Below are 20312 nucleotides of genomic sequence, written 5' to 3' on the forward strand. Positions count from 1 at the left end.
TTGAACATATTGAGAGAGCATTATTTATCAAAAGGAAAACCCAAAATTATTTCTTTATACACTGAACTGACCTCTCTAAAACGAATGGAAGCCGAAACTATTACTGATTATATTATAAGAGCCGAAATGACTACAAATTCTTTAAAAATGTCTGGTGAAGTTATAAGTGACAGTCTGTTAATTTCCATGGTCTTTAAGGGATTATCGAGTGATTTCAAGCCATTTACACCGTGATAACCCAGAAAGAAAAACCCATGACTTTTAGCCAATTCAAGGTAGCACTCAGAAGTTACGAAGAAACTGAAAAAATGATCACAGAAAAAAACGAATCCACAAATATCATGAAATTTAATAATACACACATAAAAACACCAAAATTAAATTATACCTATGCCAGGAATAAAAACCGCAACTTTGCCAAAAACAATTTTTCTCCTAAGAAAAGTACAAAAATTATTTGCTATAATTGTGGACGACCTAATCACAAGAGTTTCTAATGTAGATACAGGACTCAAAATGGCGACTCCATTAAAAATGTGGAGAGCTCTGTTAGCGAACATACATTTTTATTTTCGTGTACATTTGATGCTTCAACAAACAATAATAATTTTCTTGTCGATTGCGGGGCCACGGCACATATGATTACAAAGGAATCTGATTTTATCAATTTTGATCCTAACTTTAAGCCACAAAATCATTTTGTAGAACTAGCTGACGGGAGTCAAGTAAATGATATCGTTTTGAAAAGAGGCAATGCGAAAATCTTGCTAAAGAACAATAAAGGTGAACTATGTTTCTGTATTCTACAAAACGCTCTTCTAATCCAAAAATTTAAACAAAATATATTTTCTGTACAAGCTGCCACAAAACAAGGTGCAAATATAAACTTTAGCCCCAATAAATCCAAACTGGTATACCCGAATGGAACTGTATTCGACATTAAAGAAAATGGAAGACTATATTATTTAAATAGCGTAGTCCCATCGAAAACCGCCTGCCATGATCTACAGACATGGCATAAAATTCTTGGACATTGCACTATTCCTGATATCAAAAAGTTTCCGAACCCAAGCTAATTCCCCTGTTTGATGGCAGTAGCACTGATCACTCAGTGCAGAAATGGGGGGAAAAAAGCAGAATTAATATGTCAGCTCAGTGGTGTGAAGCGTATGGAAGTGGGGGAGCATATGCAGTATACCAACAGTTGGCTGATGAGGAAAAAACAGATTTTGCCTGCATCAAGCGCGCCCTTTTTACAGCATTTGCGTTAGATCCAGTTACTGCATGGAAGGAATTCATGGCCCGAAAATTACATCCCGGGGAAACGGTGGATGTGTATCTCGCTGAGCTAAAAAAGCTATCGGTCCTTTTTGAAGGGATGTCAGACAAAGGCTTGGTGTGCGCTTTTGTTGCAGGATTACCTAAGAGTGTGGAAGATCTGCTCCGTGCCTCATCCCAAGTGGACGAGATGGACATATCGGAAGTATTGGCGCAGGCACAAGCAATACTAAAGAAAAGCCCTAACACTATAGATCAAGCGGCAGCTGTACAACCATCACAGGTTGGATAGCAGGACCTGGGCGCAGCTATAACCTGCTATAAGTGTGGAGGACCCAACCATTTGGCCCGTGATTGTCTTTCGTCACGTCAATCAACTCGGAAACTTGATGGGCCGCAGTGCTACAAGTGCAAAAAACGCGGACACCTGGCCCGCACCTGTCCGGGAAACGGGCAAGGGGAAGAAGCTACAGCGCCAGTCTTCTCCCCAGAGCGTCATTGAGCAGGGCGCTACCCACTGTAAGCATACACATTAATGGAAGCGAGCACCTCGCGCTTGTGGACACTGGGTGCACTCAGACTCTTGTAAGCAAGATATGCTGTGCCACTTGGAAAGCAGAGAGAATTCCGGTACTAACTATAGGCGGAGGTTCACTAGCCTCTTGTGGGGTGAGCATTATCCGCGCAAGCATCAACGACGGGCCTGCAGTAGCCGTGCGAGCCCTGGTTGTGGAGGGAGAGCTTCTCGGGTACGACCTACTCCTGGGTATGGATTTGATTACACAACTGGGTGGAATTACTGTGGACAGAACCGGCAAGGTACAGTTCTCCCAATGTCAGGAACATGTTTGTGCTGCCATAACTCTCGACGAGCCTGACTTTCATGCAGAGTATGATAGAAACACCAATGCATGGACAGCGTCTTGGAAGTGGTCAAACGATCAGCCACCAATATCTTTGCGGAACCGGTTATCGGAATATCCCCCACCCATGTGGCTAAGGGAACAGTATGCAAACGTGGATCGACAATGGCTGGCTTCTTCCATACCAAGAGGATGAGCTTGGCCCCCCGCGAGGGCTGATCCCCTTGATGGCCGTCGTACAAGAGACCAAACAAAAGGTCCGCCCCGTCCTAGACTACCGTGAGCTCAATGAGCATGTCGACCCATATACGGCAAGGGCTGATGTGTGTGCACTCAAATTAAGAGAGTGGCGACAGCAGGGATCGAACGTGGCAACTCTGGACCTACGCAGGGCCTATCTGCAAATACGCATTGAGAAGAAATTGTGGCCATTTCAGACTTTGGAAATTGGAGGAACCCGATATTGTCTAACCAGGCTAGGGTTCGGTCTAAATGTGGCACCAGGCATTATGACAGCAAGCATGCATGCTATCCGGCAGCAAGATGAAGCAGTGCAACAGGCAACATCCTCATATATCGATGATATATTCATCAATGAGAGCCTCATGTCAGCGCAATCAGTTAGAATGCACTTTGAGAGCTTTGGACTGACATGTAAGGAACCAGAGCGTCTGTGCGATGGAGCAAAAGTTCTTGGCCTGCACGTGCGCAATAGCAAGGACGGACTTTGCTGGAGAAGAGGAAGTTGCGTCCCCAAGGTCCCATCAAACATCACTCGACGAACAGTGTTTTCGCTTTGTGGAAAGATGGTAGGCCATTTTCCTGTGTGCGGTTGGCTCAGGGTGGCCGTGGCGGCCATAAAAAGACGTGCAACAGCCATGTCGTCGGGATGGGACGATGCAGTACACGATATCACCCTAAGGAGCATGCTGGCAGAGACTGTGTCCAGGGTGACCAGTGATGACCCCGTTCAGGGAAAGTGGTGCGTCAGCGGGAATGAGTTCACGGTCTGGGTGGATGCTAGTTCACTGGCCCTTGGAGTTGCCCTGGCAGTTAATGATTCCATTATTGAAGATGCCTGTTGACTTTGGCCAGAGAATGATTCGAGGCACATAAACCTGGCCGAACTTGATGCCACATTGAAGGGCATTAACTTGGCGCTTCAGTGGCAAGCCAAGGTTCTACATATCATGACTGACTCGGCATGCACTCATCGGTGGATAACCGATGCATTAAGTGGAAGAGTACGGTTGACGACATGAGCATCGAGTGAGATGTTAATTCGAAGATGGCTTGCCACCTTGGTCGACACCATCACAGAGTACGACCTGACTGTGGACGTAGTGTTGATCAGGTCTGCGCTCAACAGAGCAGATGCTCTAACAAGAGTCCCTCAACGATGGCTTCTGGCTGGTGCTCGGAGAGATTCTGATAATCTGCAAAACACATGTGCAGCAGTTGTGTGTAATGTGGATGCAGCGCGCATCATGGACATTCATCGACAGTGTGGACATCCTGGCATCAAGCGGACACTGTACTTTGTCAAGATGATTGATCCAGGAGTAGAAAAAAAAAATATCCGAAGAGTGGTGGAAAGTTGCGAGGCCTGCCAATCCATCGACCCAGCTCCAGCACGATGGAAGAAAGGGGAGTTGGGAGTGAGTGGTAAGTGGCAGAGAGTGGACATGGACATCACACACTACGGTGGCAACCACTTCCTTACCCTCATCGATTGTGGACCTACACGTTTCGCAGTCTGGAGACTCCTCGGGCGCCAGGATTCTTGCAACATTATTCGCCAGCTGTCATCCGTGTTCTGTGAAAGAGATGCGCCCGATGAAGTGCTGACGGACAACGACCCAGCCTTTTGCAGCCATAAGATGAGGCAGTTCTTACAAGAATGGGGTGTGCGGCTGCGGCTTAGATGCGCTTATGTGCCTTCTGGCAATGGTATAGCTGAGAGAAGCCATCGCAGCATCAAAATAATTACAGCCAGGAAGCAGTGCACCATCGCAGAACCTGTGTACTGATATAATCTCATGCCAAAGGATGGCGTCTCTCCAGGAATGGCGCCTGCAAATGCAATCTATCAGTACCGTGTCCGAGAAAAAGGAATCCACCCCGATACAACTGTGGCCACTGAGATAGAACGGAATCGATATGCCAAAGTGGATGCTGTCTGGGTGAAGCCGCCAGGAAACTGATGTACTGACAAGTATAAACGGGGCACAGTGACCGATGTGGTGAGTCAGCAGTGTGTCCAGGTTGATAGCGTACCCCGTCACGTTAGGGACCTACGGCCGGCGACACATGTACCACCTCCAGTGGACGATGAGAGTGACTCTGACTGAGACGAGTGGGCCATCGCTTTGGTTTGCACCATCCCTATCAAGCAGTGACTCTGATATAAGTAGCCTCCACGGAGATGAAGCCTTCCCCGACCATCAGGCGGTGGATGAGAGCGCACACGAAGACGAGAGCAGCACTGTCCCCCTTCGCAGAAGCACCTGACGGCGGCGATCGCCACCCCCCTGCTGTCTCTATGATCATGAGATCAGGGGGGAGTGTGGAGAAAGAAGTGGCTTACCGTTAAAGCGGCTGCACGTTTGTGCATGCAAAGCACAAATTGAGAATCAAGATGGCGCCCGCATGCGTTTATGTGGAAAAAAGTCTCGGAGAATCTCGTACCCTGATTCCATAAATAACGAGGAAAAGAAAAGCGGGAGGACAGACGTTTTTTAGTCACTAAAGCGAACGGACGTGTGTAAAAGAAGAGGTAGAAGAAAAAGAAGAAAAGAGTGTGGTGAACAAAACAAACAACGACTCGGTTGAAAGTAGAGTTGTGCCGAACACACTTGTATATTTAATGACTGTGACCAGACCCGACATATGCTATACAGTAACAAAATTGTCACAAAAATTATCACGACCGACAATGAAGGATTTAAACAGAGCTAAACAAGTCCTGCGTTATTTAAAAGGAACTAAAGAACAGAAGTTAGTATTTAAAAAATCAAAAAATCCCCTAAAATTAGAAGGATTTTTGAATTCAGATTGGGGAAACAACGAAGATCGAAAGAGTATATCTGGCTATTGTTTCAGACTCTAAGAAAATGGGCCTATTATTTCATGGAAATCTAAAAAGCAACAGATTGTATCTCTCTCTACAATGAACCATCGGAAACTGTTCTGTCTACTGCAAACTCGTCACGTCTCAAGACTTGTTTAGAACAATGAACCATCGGAAACTGTTCTGAAACTAAACATGGCTTACATTTCTAGAGACCTTTTTCTCTAGTGCTTTCAATCATTTGTGTTGTTGTTAAAGAGGCTTTTATTTCTTTTGCCTTTTTATATGTAATTAATTTTATTTTAGTTTTTATTTATTGATTTTATTTTATTTACTTATTTTGATTTAAGTTGGCTGTTAGGGAGAACAGGATAAAGAGGGGTGTGGTGGAGTCTATTTTTTTTTTAACTAATATATATATATATATATATATATATATTTAGTTACAAATATATATATTGATTGTTGAATATATTTATTATGTTGGTACCAATGTTAAAAGCTATTTTTGTTGGGTTGTATTTTGTTTCTAGTAATTTTAATCTTTGTGTGCAATTATTTTGATATTTCATTTTCATGTTAGTGGTTTATATATTTTTTATTTCGGTTGACTTTAGATTTTTACTAGCATTTCAGCCTGGCGTTGTTTGGAGGTGTATGTTGAGCAAAAAAAAAAAAGGTCAATTAGATATTCATATATCAACCTCTAAAATTTCAAGTGTTTAGACCTAAAATTGGTAGAGGAGTTTGGTAGAGATCTCAAAAGTCAAATCATTGAACTTTGACCCCTTAACAGCCAAATTTCTGGTTGAAAACGGATTAGAAAGATTTTCCCAAATCTCAGTACCCTGTATATCAAATTTCGAGTCTGTAGACTGAAAATTGACAGAGTTATTGCATAGGAAAATGTACACACACAGACACACACACAAACACGTTGCCCGGGTGTTTGGAGGTGTATGCTGAGCAAAAAAAAAAGAAAAAACGGTCAATTGTTTTTTTTTACTTTGTCCCCTATTATGACCCATTAACATTTATTGTGTTGGGCTTAAATCAAGTTATTAAGTTAGATTAATGTCTAAGGAACCTATATGTAAAATTTCAAGTGTTTGGACCCAAAATTGTCGGAGGAATTTGGTAGAGTTCTGTGCTCTTATCCATCACCTTACAGATGCTAAACTTCTGATTGACAAACAATATGGATTTAGACAAGCCCGTTCCACAGCAGACATCCTCACTGTAATCTCTGAACGCATATACCATTCACTGGACAAAGCGCGGGAGGGCAGAGCGGTAGCTCTAGATATATCTAAGGCTTCTGACAGGGTATGGCATGAGGGTCTCCTCAGGAAAATTAGATCATACAGTATCACTGGTAGAATACTTAATATAATTAAATCCTTCTTAGATAAGAGAAAAATCCAGGTTGTCCTCAACGGTCGTACATCTAAACAATGATATAAATGCGGGAGCGCCTCAGGGTTCTATCCTTGGACCTTTATTGTTCCTAATATTCATAAATGACCTCCCCCAACAAAATTTCCTCTGAGATCGATATATATGCTGATGACACCACACTTTATAACACCAATAGCAATGGCCAGTGACTCCCTATCTGAGAGTACATCTTTCAAACTGCTTGGCCTAACTTTCACAGGAAACACGAGTTGGAACAATTACATTGAAAACATTGCCAGGGCCGCTGTGAAGAAGGTAGGCTCTCTCTACTGTGCTAGAAAACTACTAACACCCGAAAGTATCCTGTACTTCTATAAGGCCACCATTCACCCATGTATGGAGTATTGCTGTCACATTTGGGCTGGTGCATCTGCTACTAGTCTCTCGCTCCTAGACAAGGTTCAAAAGAGAGTCGCCAATCTGATAGGCCCTGAACTGGCATCTAACCTTTAGCCGCTGTCCCATCGACGAAATGTTAACTTCAAAAGTGCTCAATACGTAGGTAGAGCTAGTTAGTAATTTATAAAATATATATGGCGATTACGCTACATTGAATATTCTGCGTTTCATCCACTCTAGGATTCTTCAGGCTTATGCGCGAATTTTGTGGTTGTCTGTCGTTTTTATATACACAACTTCTATTGAGATTTTAGTTAGCCAATCAGCTTTCTAGTATCCACCGCACCCTTTCTATCAGCCAATGAACCTGCACTTACAGGACAAAGGCCCATTTGACCTCTGGTTGACCTGATTCTTTGTGTATGCTCTATTTAGCCTGGATATCTAGTGTCTTGACCTGTTTTAAATCTAGGTTAGGTTTTTTTTTTAATGTTAGTTTATATATGCATATTTACACATCTATATATATATATATATATATATATATATATATATATGTATATACACACATATATACACATATATACATATGCATGTTTATTTATTTTATTTATCTATTTGTTTATTGTCTGTTGTTTTTGTTAGTTTTAAAGTTATTTTGTATCTCTATCCTAGAGTAAATTTTATCCTGTGAACACAGTTGTTCGCTATTTCTCTCCTACAGTTTAATAGATGTTGGGGTTCTTTAAAGTACAGGATAGCAAATTTTTCATGAAGGCATAATCTACATGGGTCGTCTAGGTCCCTACACGTGGTAGCTTGTCTTATTATTTTCCATTCGACTACCGGCGAATGTCTGCTTTCCTTGAGTTCTCAGTATTTATTTGCTAGCGTTGTTTTCATACAGTGTTTTTTATTGTTGAATCTACTTTTGTGGTCATAATATCAAGTTTTGAAATCTAAGGAAGTCATACCTACGTAATATTTTTTGTTATTCGGGTTTTCTTTCGCAAATATTGTGGCCTGGTAAACTATGCTTTTGGTTAGACATTTATTTTGAAGTGGGCAAAGTGTGCGGTATCTACAGTTGCATTTATCTTGTTCGTTATTAGTATTTTTATTTTTATTTGTAGTATGGTTGTTGTTGTCCGGGGTTGGTTTATTATTATTATTATTATTGGCTCACATGGAGCTTTCACACAAATCAACAAACAATCTGATTGGAGACCTGTGGTATTCTCTGGAAGCTGAGTGACAACAAGTCTCCCCAGACGTCCAGACCTCACCACCTCCTTCGATAGCATTTGCAAATGAATTTGCATCATCACAACAGCCGCTTACCATTGATTTCTCGCTGGTAGTGGCCATTGGTTTATGCTGGAATTTTAGTGGCACTCAGCCTCCCCAAGGTTCCAGTTCTTTTTGCGCTTGTCCAGCTGAGGTCTGGTTGGCGCTCACTCCTCGGTCTTTCAGTCCTTATTGACCCTTCTTGGCCCTTTGGTATCATTTTGGTTTTTTTGGGGGGGGATCGGTGATGAAACAATGGGGGAATGCATGATGGAGGGTATAGAACTTGTAAATATGCAGTTTCGGTGTTCTTCATTCCCTTGAACGTTTATTCGTTATATTGTCTTGTATTATTCTCCGCATTCAAGGGTTTTCCTTAATATTTCAGTCGTTTTCATTATCGTTAGTCGTTGTACTTTTGCAGTTATTCCTCTGATTCCAATTTCTGACATTCTTTTTTCAAAGTTTTTCGGGATTGTTCCTAGTGCTCCTACTATTATCAGTACTATTTGAACTTTCTTCATCGTCCAAATCCCTTTTAACTCTCTGGCTAGCTCTGTGTATTTGCTTTGTTTCTCCTTTTCTTTCATACTCACCCTGTGATCAGCTGGGACTGCAAAGTCCACGATTAGACAGGGTTTTTCTTTCTTGTTAATTATTACGACATCTGGTCTTCTTGCTTGGATGGGTTTGTCCGTCTGTATGTCCATGTCCCATAGGAGTTTGTGGTTCTCGTTTTCGAGTGATGTTGCAGGTTTATGCTTGTACCATTTGTCTGTACGCTCAAAATGCAGTCATTTACACAATTCCCAGTGTACCACCCTCCCCACTTGGTCATGCCTGATTATTATTATTACTATTACTATTATTATTATTATTTCTGCTAGTTATGTATGTGTCTTTTGTGTTAGTAAATTTTTGTCACTAAAACTAATAAACAAATAGATAAATAAAATAAATAAACATGCATATACATAAACTATCACACATATATACGTATATATCTGTATATATATATATATATATGTATGTATGTATATATATATATATATATATATATATATATATATATATAAAAACTAACAACAAAAAAAAACTAACCTAGATTTAAAACAGGTCAAGACACTAGATATCCAGGCTAAATAGAGCATACACAAAGAATCAGGTCAACCAGAGGTCAAATGGGCCTTTGTCCTGTAAGTGCATGTTCATTGGCTGATAGAAAGGGTGCGGTAGATACTAGAAAGCTGATTGGCTAACTAAAATCTCAATAGAAGGTGTGTATATAAAAACGACAGACAACCACAAAATTCGCGCATAAGCCTGAAGAATCCTAGAGTGGATGAAACGCAGAATATTCAATGTAGCTTAATTGCCATATATATTTTATAAATTACTAACTAGCTCTACCTATGTATTGAGCACTTTTGAAGTAAATACTTAAAGTTTATGCATAAATTTATACTTTCGTATATTAATTTTATGTGAGTAAATGAAGTAGTTATATATATATATATATATCCACAGTTACCTTTCATTTCCCCGAAAACATAATATGAATATACAGATTAAAGTCTCTTAAACATTTCATCACATAGCTCTCAACAATGTCTTTATCAACTCATATTAAAGATTTCATTCTGTTTTAGTTATACTCATGATATTGAAGCCGTGAGTTGTGATGAAATGCTTGTCGATTGCACAGGACTACTACAAGAAACAGGAGTCGAAGTTGACGAGTTTGTTTCTATTCTGCGTCAGGAAATCTTCGAGAAGACTCGATGTACGGCTTCAGCTGGTTTGGGTAAGCAAAATCAAAACTGAACATTAAACTCTCTTCTTTTTTGTTTTGTTTTTTTTTTCTATTAAAAAAATGATTGGTTAAAAATAAAATTATTTTTTTAAGAAAATCAAAATATATATATATATATATATATATATATATATATATATATATATATATATATATATATATATATATAACTTGAATTTCTTCAACTATAATTGAAACAAAACTTATGAAGAATTCTTGGGTAAAATTATTTATAAAAAAAATCGATGACTTGAGCACCATCAAAACTGAAAACCAAAACTTATGAAGAATTCTTGGTATAATTATTTCTTCCAAGAAATGGAAAGTCATAACAATTAGATGACAGTCATTCGGCAGAAAAAAGATGTGTTAAAAATGAGGTTTTGCGTCCTGTTTATTATTTATTTACTTCTTCTACTTATTAAACGTTCCCGCTGCTATTCTCTTTTACTTTTTTCTTTTAAGATTCTTTTTGCTTTAGGGTACTTTTAAAGTCTGAGTCTGTTCTTATCAAAGTTCTTACCTATATGGGTGTGTATGTGTTCTATTCTTACACAGTCTCTTGCCTTGAAGGGTCTCGACATGTATGCGCAAACATATAATGTGTACATACCTGCTTGCCTTGTCCAGCGGATGATATCTTCTTGTCGCTGGCTCCATCTCATGGGGAGCGGTACTTACTGCTGCAGATGCATTGATAACACGAGATGGAAGCTTCAATTTGTTTTATTAAAAAGGCAAGCCTATGTCTCGAACTTGTGGTTGTCGGAGGAGAGACCCTAATGTCACGTCTGCTTCATCTGCAGCCCAAAACCAACTGTACTCCACGTGGTCGCCAACCGGAAACCTACAACCACAATTCCCGTTTTACCCCTAATTTCCGATGCATGTCACCCCTAATTTCCGGTGCATTCTCTCTAGGTTGATAAAAGGTAACTTGAGTTTGACGCCTGTCAAATCAAACCTTCTGTGACCCCACTAAACTCGCTGATGGGAATCGAAAATATATCTACATAATTTGCTATTTCTACAAACTACCTAGATAGCATTTAAGCTAGGATTCCCAATACTACAGATGTTATTTCAGGGATCATCAGTTGTTTACCATTAATTACAGTTTTGGGGGATTGTTGCAATATTTTGGACTGGTAATGGGGTATGATCCCACACAGTCGGACGATTCTATTTATAAACGATGCTGCTAAGAACTGACGAATCAAATTAATTCACGTTCTGCTACCAACCAATCAGAAACCAGAATTGCTTCATAAAGATTAAACCTTTTCTGGAGCAATTTCACATGTTCTTTTCTTGGGTTTCGACACGGTAAGAATATTTTGTTCTGTGGAACTGTCTACTACAAACAAGTCACCTCCCAGGACTTGTGTGTAACAGCGAACCATCTGAAGCTGTTCTGAAATTCAAAATGGCTTACACTTCTAGAGGGATTAAAAAACAAAACTGTATATTAAATCATGGTTCCCCCATTCCATGCTTCCGTTCAGTCTTGAAAGACAAAGGATACCCTCTGTAGGAGCAGCTGCGCATGTAATTGTGAGGCAAGGGTTGTGCAATCCCAACTGCACCTCTCCTGAATCAGCACTGCTTGAATCCAGTGGCAAGAAGTCCAGGACGACTGAAAACAATGGCGAGATAAGCAGAGAGCAGATACAGCACCTGAAAGTCCTAAATGGTCACCCATTTAGTACTGACCAGGTTCAACGTTGCTTAACTTCAGTTATCCAGCGGGAACCAGTGTGTCAACGTGATTATGCCATTAGTGTTGTTCAAACACCTCCTCCCTTAAACACCTCCTCCCTTAAACACAAGAACAAAAATGTTCGGAATATTGGATTTTTTTTTCTCCTGATTAATTATTTGTAATATCAGAAATTGTCTTTCTCACATTCGTTCTTGTCGCCAAAGAAGAAAGTGCTTGTTACAAACAAAATAAAAAAAAACAAACAATTTGTTACTTTTATTTTTATTTATTTTTTTTTTGCAGGTCCAAACATTTTGGTAGCTCGATTGGCAACCCACAAAGCAAAACCTAATGGCCAGTTTCTCATCCGAAATAAGCAAATTAATGATTTTATTAAAGATCAAACACTAAAAAATCTCCCAGGTCAGTTAAATTCCTTTCTTGGATGATGAGTAAAAATTTATTTTCAACAAATTACAAAATGTGACACAAGGCCAAAAAAAAAGGAAAAGAGAAAAAGACCAATCATGATAAACAATTACAAAATGATCTAACCATAGCCAGTTTCTATCATGCAACAAACACCAAAATACCACATTTACTCTATACATACTTCACCAGATACATCCTTCTACAATCACCAAAGAAGTCATACCATAAGGAAACTTAAAACACATATTTGATAATATACAGCAGGAGGTGTGGCTGATATGACTATTTACAATATAAAAACAAATACTAGTAAAAAGACACCCCCTCCCCCTCATTATGAAACAGCAATTTTCCAGTTGAAAAGGATGATACAGACCCAAACACTTTATTCAAAATGCACTATTTTTCAAAAACTTTGAAAGATGTGCATCTCTGACAAATGTCGTCTGATTGGGGCTGGGTATGGAGAAATAAGAACTTAAATTGGGGAAAAATAAAATGGGAGTAAGGAAGGAACAAATAAAATAATGACTATATTTAAACAAAAGTACTGGTATCAATACTTTTAAAAACGTACTAAGTTGCATAGCGTGTCAAGAATATAACTCCTTTTAATGAAATAACGGCAGACTAAGTAACCAGTATATAAACTATTATTTTAAGAGTGCTTTTATGAACTAACTAGCAGGCTACCTAGCATTGCCCAGTCATAAAAAACGCATTAATATCATATTTTAATTAATGCAGATCCTTATTTATTATAAACAGAAATACTGTAGGTATTAAATGTAACGTTAAATTCCTTTTAAAAAAATTAAGTAAAAAAAAAAAAAAAGCAACTGAGACATGTGCATGCGAGTATTATATTTTTTTCTAATCTGTTCACTTTTTGTAAGTAAAAAAAAAAATACTCGTGCTGAGATCGAAACCAAAATCTAAAGGCATTGAATCAAGTTCGATAACCATTAGACCAGCTTGCCACGATCTTTAAAAAGTGTTTTCAAACCTACCTATTCTTAATCTTTCATGTGAACGATTCACGCATACGCAGTCGTGAAACAGTTTAAAAACAGATAAAAATCAGATGACTCCCCACGTACTAATTTTTCAATTTTTGCACCTTAGCGGCACTTTTTTCCAGATAAAAACCGATTAAAAAGTTTGCCACGTGTCTGAATACCCTATATACCAAATTCCAAGTCTTTAGATCAAAAATTCATTGAGTATGTAGGTTAAGAAGTTCCCTCACACACACACATACACACACATATTCTCATGCATAGATATATAGATTTGGACGCTTGAGAAATAAGAAGTGATGTAAGAGTTTTATTGAAACATTTAATTCTGATTAAATATTAGAATGCTCACTAATTGGCCAGTAGACAAAGGTTTTATCTTCGGTTGAGTCATACTAAAGCTAAATAGATGATTTTGATGACACGTTGGTATGTGCTTTACATCATATCGTGCTGATTGAGAATGAGTTGAGTAATGCTGGAAAACAAGTGGCGCCCTCAACTTTATTTCTAGTTTTAGTAGCTAAGTAAAAGAGAGCATCTGAATTGTTTTTTCACTGTCCGAAGAATTTACATTCGTATACAACATCAAGTACAGGGTGACCCAAAAAAACGAGCCCCAACTCTAATTAGGCCCCGTTTCTTGGTGTTTTGTCCGAATGAAATGAAACTTTGGTCATAACTAGTTTATTATATTCAAAACCTCACATCAAAACACTAGGGTCTTTGGCTTTTTTTTCTCCGTTTTACAGCATATGTTCTAGATGGCTTCCATTTAGCTTTTATTTTTTTTGGGGTCACCCTGTATTTGTTTTGAAAAGTCAATTTTACGGCGACATAAAATGCAAAAGTTATTATGCCATGACAAGTATTGATCAAAAATGACCAAATTTTAGAGAAGCTAGACATTACACTTTAAACTAAGTTATGATCTTTTTTTTTTTTTATTCAATTTTCACCCCAAACAAGGCACAGTGCCACTTTGAAGCAGGGGGCTACTATTAGGGACTTAATTAGCGGGGTCATTATGAAGGGAGATGAGTAGAACGATTTTTGTTAACATTACACTTGAACTTCTGCATATCATTGCAGTTGGGAAAGCAGAATCCCGGAAGGGAGTTCCAAAGACCCGCAGTTCTGGGGAAGAAACTATTGGAGTAAAAGGCTTTCTTGCACCTAGGGATCTCTACTGTAAAGGGATGAGACTTAGCAGCTTGTCGGGTTTGTCAGGGGTAGTTACGTCGGAGAGGTACAAGTGTTTGCAGTTCGTCAGAGCATTCACCATTAAAGTATTTGTAGAAAAGGCAGAGGGATGCAACATCTCGTCGATGGGACAGAGGCTGAAGCCTAGATGACAGTTCAGGACCTATCAGGTTGGCGACTCTCTTTTGAACCCTGTCCAGGAGTGAGAGACAAGCAGCAGATGCACCAGCCCAGATGTGACAACAGTACTCCATACATGGGCGAATGGTTGCCTTATAGAGGTATACTGTATAGGATACTGTCAGGTGTAAGTAGTTTTCTAGCATGGTAGAGGGAGCCAACCTTCCTTGCAGCAGCCTTGGCAAGGCTCTCAATGTATCCATTCCAGTTCATATTCCCTGTAAACGTAAAATGACTAATAACTGAACGGGTCAAAACTAACGGTTCATTCTGCAGCCCAATGTTTTTTGCTTAATATGACACAGCTGTGCAATATTTGACCAATTTTCAGTAAAACTTGACAGAGAGAGCCTCACCTTCTTGGCTTTAATGTGAACTTACAAATAATAACAGGAAATTCAAATGAGGTCAAGCTAGTCATTTTTGTTTTACGGCATATCAACCCTTTTGGGTTATTTATTGCCGAATCCAGTGAAGAACAATTTTTTAATAGAGTATATTTGTTTTTTAAGTCGGTTTCTATTTAACCCATAGTTGGGACTCTAACAGGTACTACCACTCCGGGTCAGAGTGGACCTGGGAGCAATGGCAATTAAAGGTTGGCTCCACACTCCCCAAAGCCCGCAAGTTGGGGCCTCACCATCGGATATAGTTTAAGGTCATATCCAGGACCTCAAATGAGGTCAGGAGGAGTGAAGGTGTTACCTACATAGCCTGCTTTCATACAAATCATCTATATCACACCTCTCATAACTACTAATCAAAAATAAATAACATTTAATCCTATCAGTTGTCAGAGCCCAGTTTCTACGAACATTGATAGATTCCAGATGGAAAGGCGAAATATTCAATATCCGAAGCATGCAACAAACTTGGTCAGTAACACAATGATGTGGCAAATGAATGATTGGTTAATTGGTTGTTTTTGCTTTACGGCATATCAACTCTTTCCAGGTTATTTAATGCCGAATCCAGTGATTTTGAAGAAAATTTTTTAATAGAATATTATTTTTTTTCAAGTCGGTTTCTATTTAACCCATAGTTGGGACCCTAACAGGTACTACCACCCCGGGTCAGAGTGAACCTGGAAGCAATGGCAATTAAAGGGTGGCTCCACACTCCTCAAAGCCCGCAAGCCAGGGCCTCACCATCGGATATAGTTTAAGGTCTTATCCAGGACTGGCAAATGAATGAAGGCATTACATAAAGTCTTGTCCTTATCATCACATCACTGACAAACGAGTGAATTCACAAAACCAGTTGAATAAAGTCTCTTACTGATCCAGAATGTATCTTTTATCATCAACAAGGCCAGAGATGCCTCTTCGTTATCTGAACTAGACACTCAAAGCCAGATTGAGCGAAGCTTCCCTCTCATCAAAACGAGCCCCTCAATCCTATCATTACCAAGTGATCCCCTCACCATAACCCAATGCAATGCATTTCAGGGTAACAGCAAGGTGTTTGAGATGCTTTCTTTCACTGTAAGAGTAACTCCAATGACCCTGGCACTCGCAATAAAAGTGTACACTCGCCTCATCCGAGTGCACACTCCTCAAAGCTGGAAAAGCAGTTTTAGTATCTTCCAGAAGCCACTGTTTTCCTTAAGTGGTCTACACATTTGGGCCAAATAGAGATGAAGCATATGTTGACGAATCTGAATCTCAATGCTTGACATACCCAGACTTGCCTCAGAAGGATGGGGATAACAGATCTCACGACGAGATCTTGCCAAGCTGCACAAAAGAGACTGTTGCCCCTTTAAGCAGCATATTCGACAGTAGAAAAAAAAAGGTTGATATGACTTAAAATCAAGCAATCAAACTGGAGTTGAGGACACTTGCAGCATCTTAAATATCAAAACAAAATGATGAAGGTAGAACCAGACAGTCAACCACATGCTAACTTTGCTTGTCAACATCACTGACCTCAATCTCATTTCAATGATCTTCTTCTTCATCTTCTCTTCTGGCCGTGTCATCATTTCTCACATTGGCAGCAGGCACAGGTTCACAAGGATAAAAATAAAACAACATGCACAAACTTCAACACATTCTGAAAAATATCAATTGCACTCTGTGTGTATGTGTGACAACATCGACCTTCTGAATGCTGAGGTCCCCATCTACATCTTTTCAAGGCCAAGTTCATCAGTTGAGGTCAGTTCATATTGATCTGCTTTGAGCCACACTCAGCATTCAACTGCATCTAATTAGACACTCATGAATTGTCTCCAACTGTTGTGAATGGTTTCAAAACTCATTAACACTTTTAAAACTGTAAACCGTAAAATAAATATCAATATATTTAAAATTATTTTACGGGTAGTTTTAAAAGTGTCAATGAGTTTTTCAATAGTTGGTACCCATCATCCGTTACATATCACGTATATGCAGACACCGATGCCTGTCTTAAATGTATGTATAAAGTACACACTTTATTGTCATTGCGAGAGTAAATAAACAGTAATATACTGTATAATAATGTATCAAATATACTGTATAATAATGTATCAAATATACTGTATAATAATGTATCAAATATACTGTATAATAATGTATCAAATATACTGTATAATAATGTATCAAATATAATGTATAATAATGTATCAAATATACTGTATAATAATGTATCAAATATAATGTATAATAATGTATCAAATATACTGTATAATAATGTATCAAATATACTGTATAATAATGTATCAAATATACTGTATAATAATGTATCAAATATACTGTATAATAATGTATCAAATATACTGTATAATAATGTGTCAAATATACTGTATAATAATGTGTCAAATATACTGTATAATAATGTATCAAATATACTGTATAATAATGTATCAAATATACTGTATAATAATGTATCAAATATACTGTATAATAATGTATCAAATATACTGTATAATAATGTATCAAATATACTGTATAATAATGTATCAAATATACTGTATAATAATGTATCAAATATACTGTATAATAATGTATCAAATATACTGTATAATAATGTGTCAAATATACTGTATAATAATGTGTCAAATATACTGTATAATAATGTATCAAATATACTGTATAATAATGTATCAAATATACTGTATAATAATGTATCAAATATACTGTATAATAATGTATCAAATATACTGTATAATAATGTATCAAATATACTGTATAATAATGTATCAAATATACTGTATAATAATGTATCAAATATACTGTATAATAATGTATCAAATATACTGTATAATAATGTATCAAATATACTGTATAATAATGTATCAAATATACTGTATAATAATGTATCAAATATACTGTATAATAATGTATCAAATATACTGTATAATAATGTATCAAATATACTGTATAATAATGTATCAAATATACTGTATAGTAATGTATCAAATATACTGTATAATAATGTATCAAATATACTGTATAATAATGTATCAAATATACTGTATAATAATGTATCAAATATACTGTATAATAATATATCAAATATACTGTATAATAATGTATCAAATATACTGTATAATAATGTATCAAATATACTGTATAATAATATATCAAATATACTGTATAATAATGTATCAAATATACTGTATAATAATGTATCAAATATACTGTATAATAATGTATCAAATATACTGTATAATAATGTATCAAATATACTGTATAATAATGTATCAAATATACTGTATAATAATATATCAAATATACTGTATAATAATGTATCAAATATACTGTATAATAATGTATCAAATATAATGTATAGTAATGTATTAAATATACTGTATAATAATGTATCAAATATACTGTATAATAATGTATCAAATATACTGTATAATAATGTATCAAATATACTGTATAATAATGTATCAAATATACTGTATAATAATGTATCAAATATACTGTATAATAATGTATCAAATATACTGTATAATAATGTATCAAATATACTGTATAATAATGTATCAAATATACTGTATAATAATATATCAAATATACTGTATAATAATGTATCAAATATACTGTATAATAATGTATCAAATATACTGTATAGTAATGTATCAAATATACTGTATAATAATGTATCAAATATACTGTATAATAATGTATCAAATATACTGTATAATAATGTATCAAATATACTGTATAATAATATATCAAATATACTGTATAATAATGTATCAAATATACTGTATAATAATATATCAAATATACTGTATAATAATGTATCAAATATACTGTATAATAATGTATCAAATATACTGTATAATAATGTATCAAATATACTGTATAATAATGTATCAAATATACTGTATAATAATGTATCAAATATACTGTATAATAATGTATCAAATATACAACATATAAAAAACATATGAGCATGAGACAATTTTTTATAACTCTAGTCCACAAAACGTATGTGTAGTTAAAATGAACAACAGTTCAACTGTAAACATTCAGGGTATGATTCTTTAAACAACAATAAACAGGCAGACCATTTTTACAGTTTCAAATGGAGCTCTTTATTTCCAATTCATTGACACCATTGTGATCAAAGTCACAATGCCAAGTTTTCCTTGCTCATATTACACCTTTTCGTCTCCTCAAACACAAAAGAGCTGATGCTATCGCCAAGCCATTAAATACATTATTGGATTATCAGCACGTTTCCCAACTCTCTCTGGTATGCAAATACAATTCCTGTTGACTATATAATAATTTGTTTCTTTACCCTGTAAATTGACCTCCCCTGAAACTGCAATTGTGTCATATTTGCTGTTTGAAATAAGGCCAGTTTTTGTTATTGTCTAGTGTTTTAAATTCTAATTTTGTCGCATATTTAATTTAGTAGTGCAAACTGCATATTCAGATTAGTAGTGCAAATTGCATATTTTTCTAGTTAACGTACTCGATTCTTGGTTACTGTAGGGTCCCAATCTGTTGTCTTAAATCGCTGCCCCACCTAAGGCAACAATCCCATTTTTATTTTCTTTTATGTACCTTGGTGAACAACTTCCTTTTCTGATAAACTTGTTCCCCCCTTTATTTTTTTTTTTTTTGTTTTTTGTTGTTGTTTGGCCCCTACTTCATAACATTAGGGAAGTATTATAGCATCATATATAGCATCGCACCGGTACTTATTTATATCCTTTTCATCAATATGCGTACAGATGCTAAAACTGTTTTTCTGTTCTTTCCACAGGTGTAGGACGATCGATGATGTACAAACTTGAACATCTCCATGCAAAAACTTGTGGTGATTTGCAAAGACATTCTTTATCAACCTTGAAGCAGGAATTTGGCCCCAAAACTGGACAGTTACTGTTTGATTATTGCCGAGGAAAAGATGACCGATGCCTTCAAGTGGAATACGATCAGAAGTCAGTGTCTGCAGAAATAAATTATGGTATTCGTTTTAAAGATGTAAGATTTTTTATTTTTATGGTTTGTTGTGTCCATTTGACTGCATGTCTGATTTTTACGCCATTGAAACCATCTGTATAAAGACAGTAATTCAGAGTTTTCCAAAGTTTCAGCTTTTTCCAATTATAATAGGGAGCAAAAGGTGGAAGGGGGAGGCAGCTTAATAAATACAAAATAATATGGTGCAAGAGTATAGTGGAAAAGGAAATAATATAAATACTAATAAGTAAATC

The 20312-nt window shown here is 36.9% G+C and overlaps 1 protein-coding gene across 1 annotated transcript in view; it reads left to right on the plus strand.

The window, feature by feature from the left end:
• The window catches only part of LOC145261229 (translesion synthesis protein REV1-like), a 113413-nt gene that overhangs the window by 40120 nt on the left and 52981 nt on the right, over window positions 1-20312 (plus strand). The window contains exons 9-11 of the mRNA XM_080119598.1: window positions 9945-10099; window positions 12114-12233; window positions 19859-20079. Coding sequence (XP_079975724.1) covers window positions 9945-10099; window positions 12114-12233; window positions 19859-20079 — 496 coding nt within the window. The remainder of the gene's footprint in view (window positions 1-9944; window positions 10100-12113; window positions 12234-19858; window positions 20080-20312) is intronic.

Source organism: Euprymna scolopes, chromosome 37 (assembly GCF_053919585.1).
Source record: "Euprymna scolopes isolate OS-2025 chromosome 37, ASM5391958v1, whole genome shotgun sequence".
Classification (NCBI taxonomy): Eukaryota; Metazoa; Mollusca; class Cephalopoda; order Sepiida; family Sepiolidae; genus Euprymna; species Euprymna scolopes.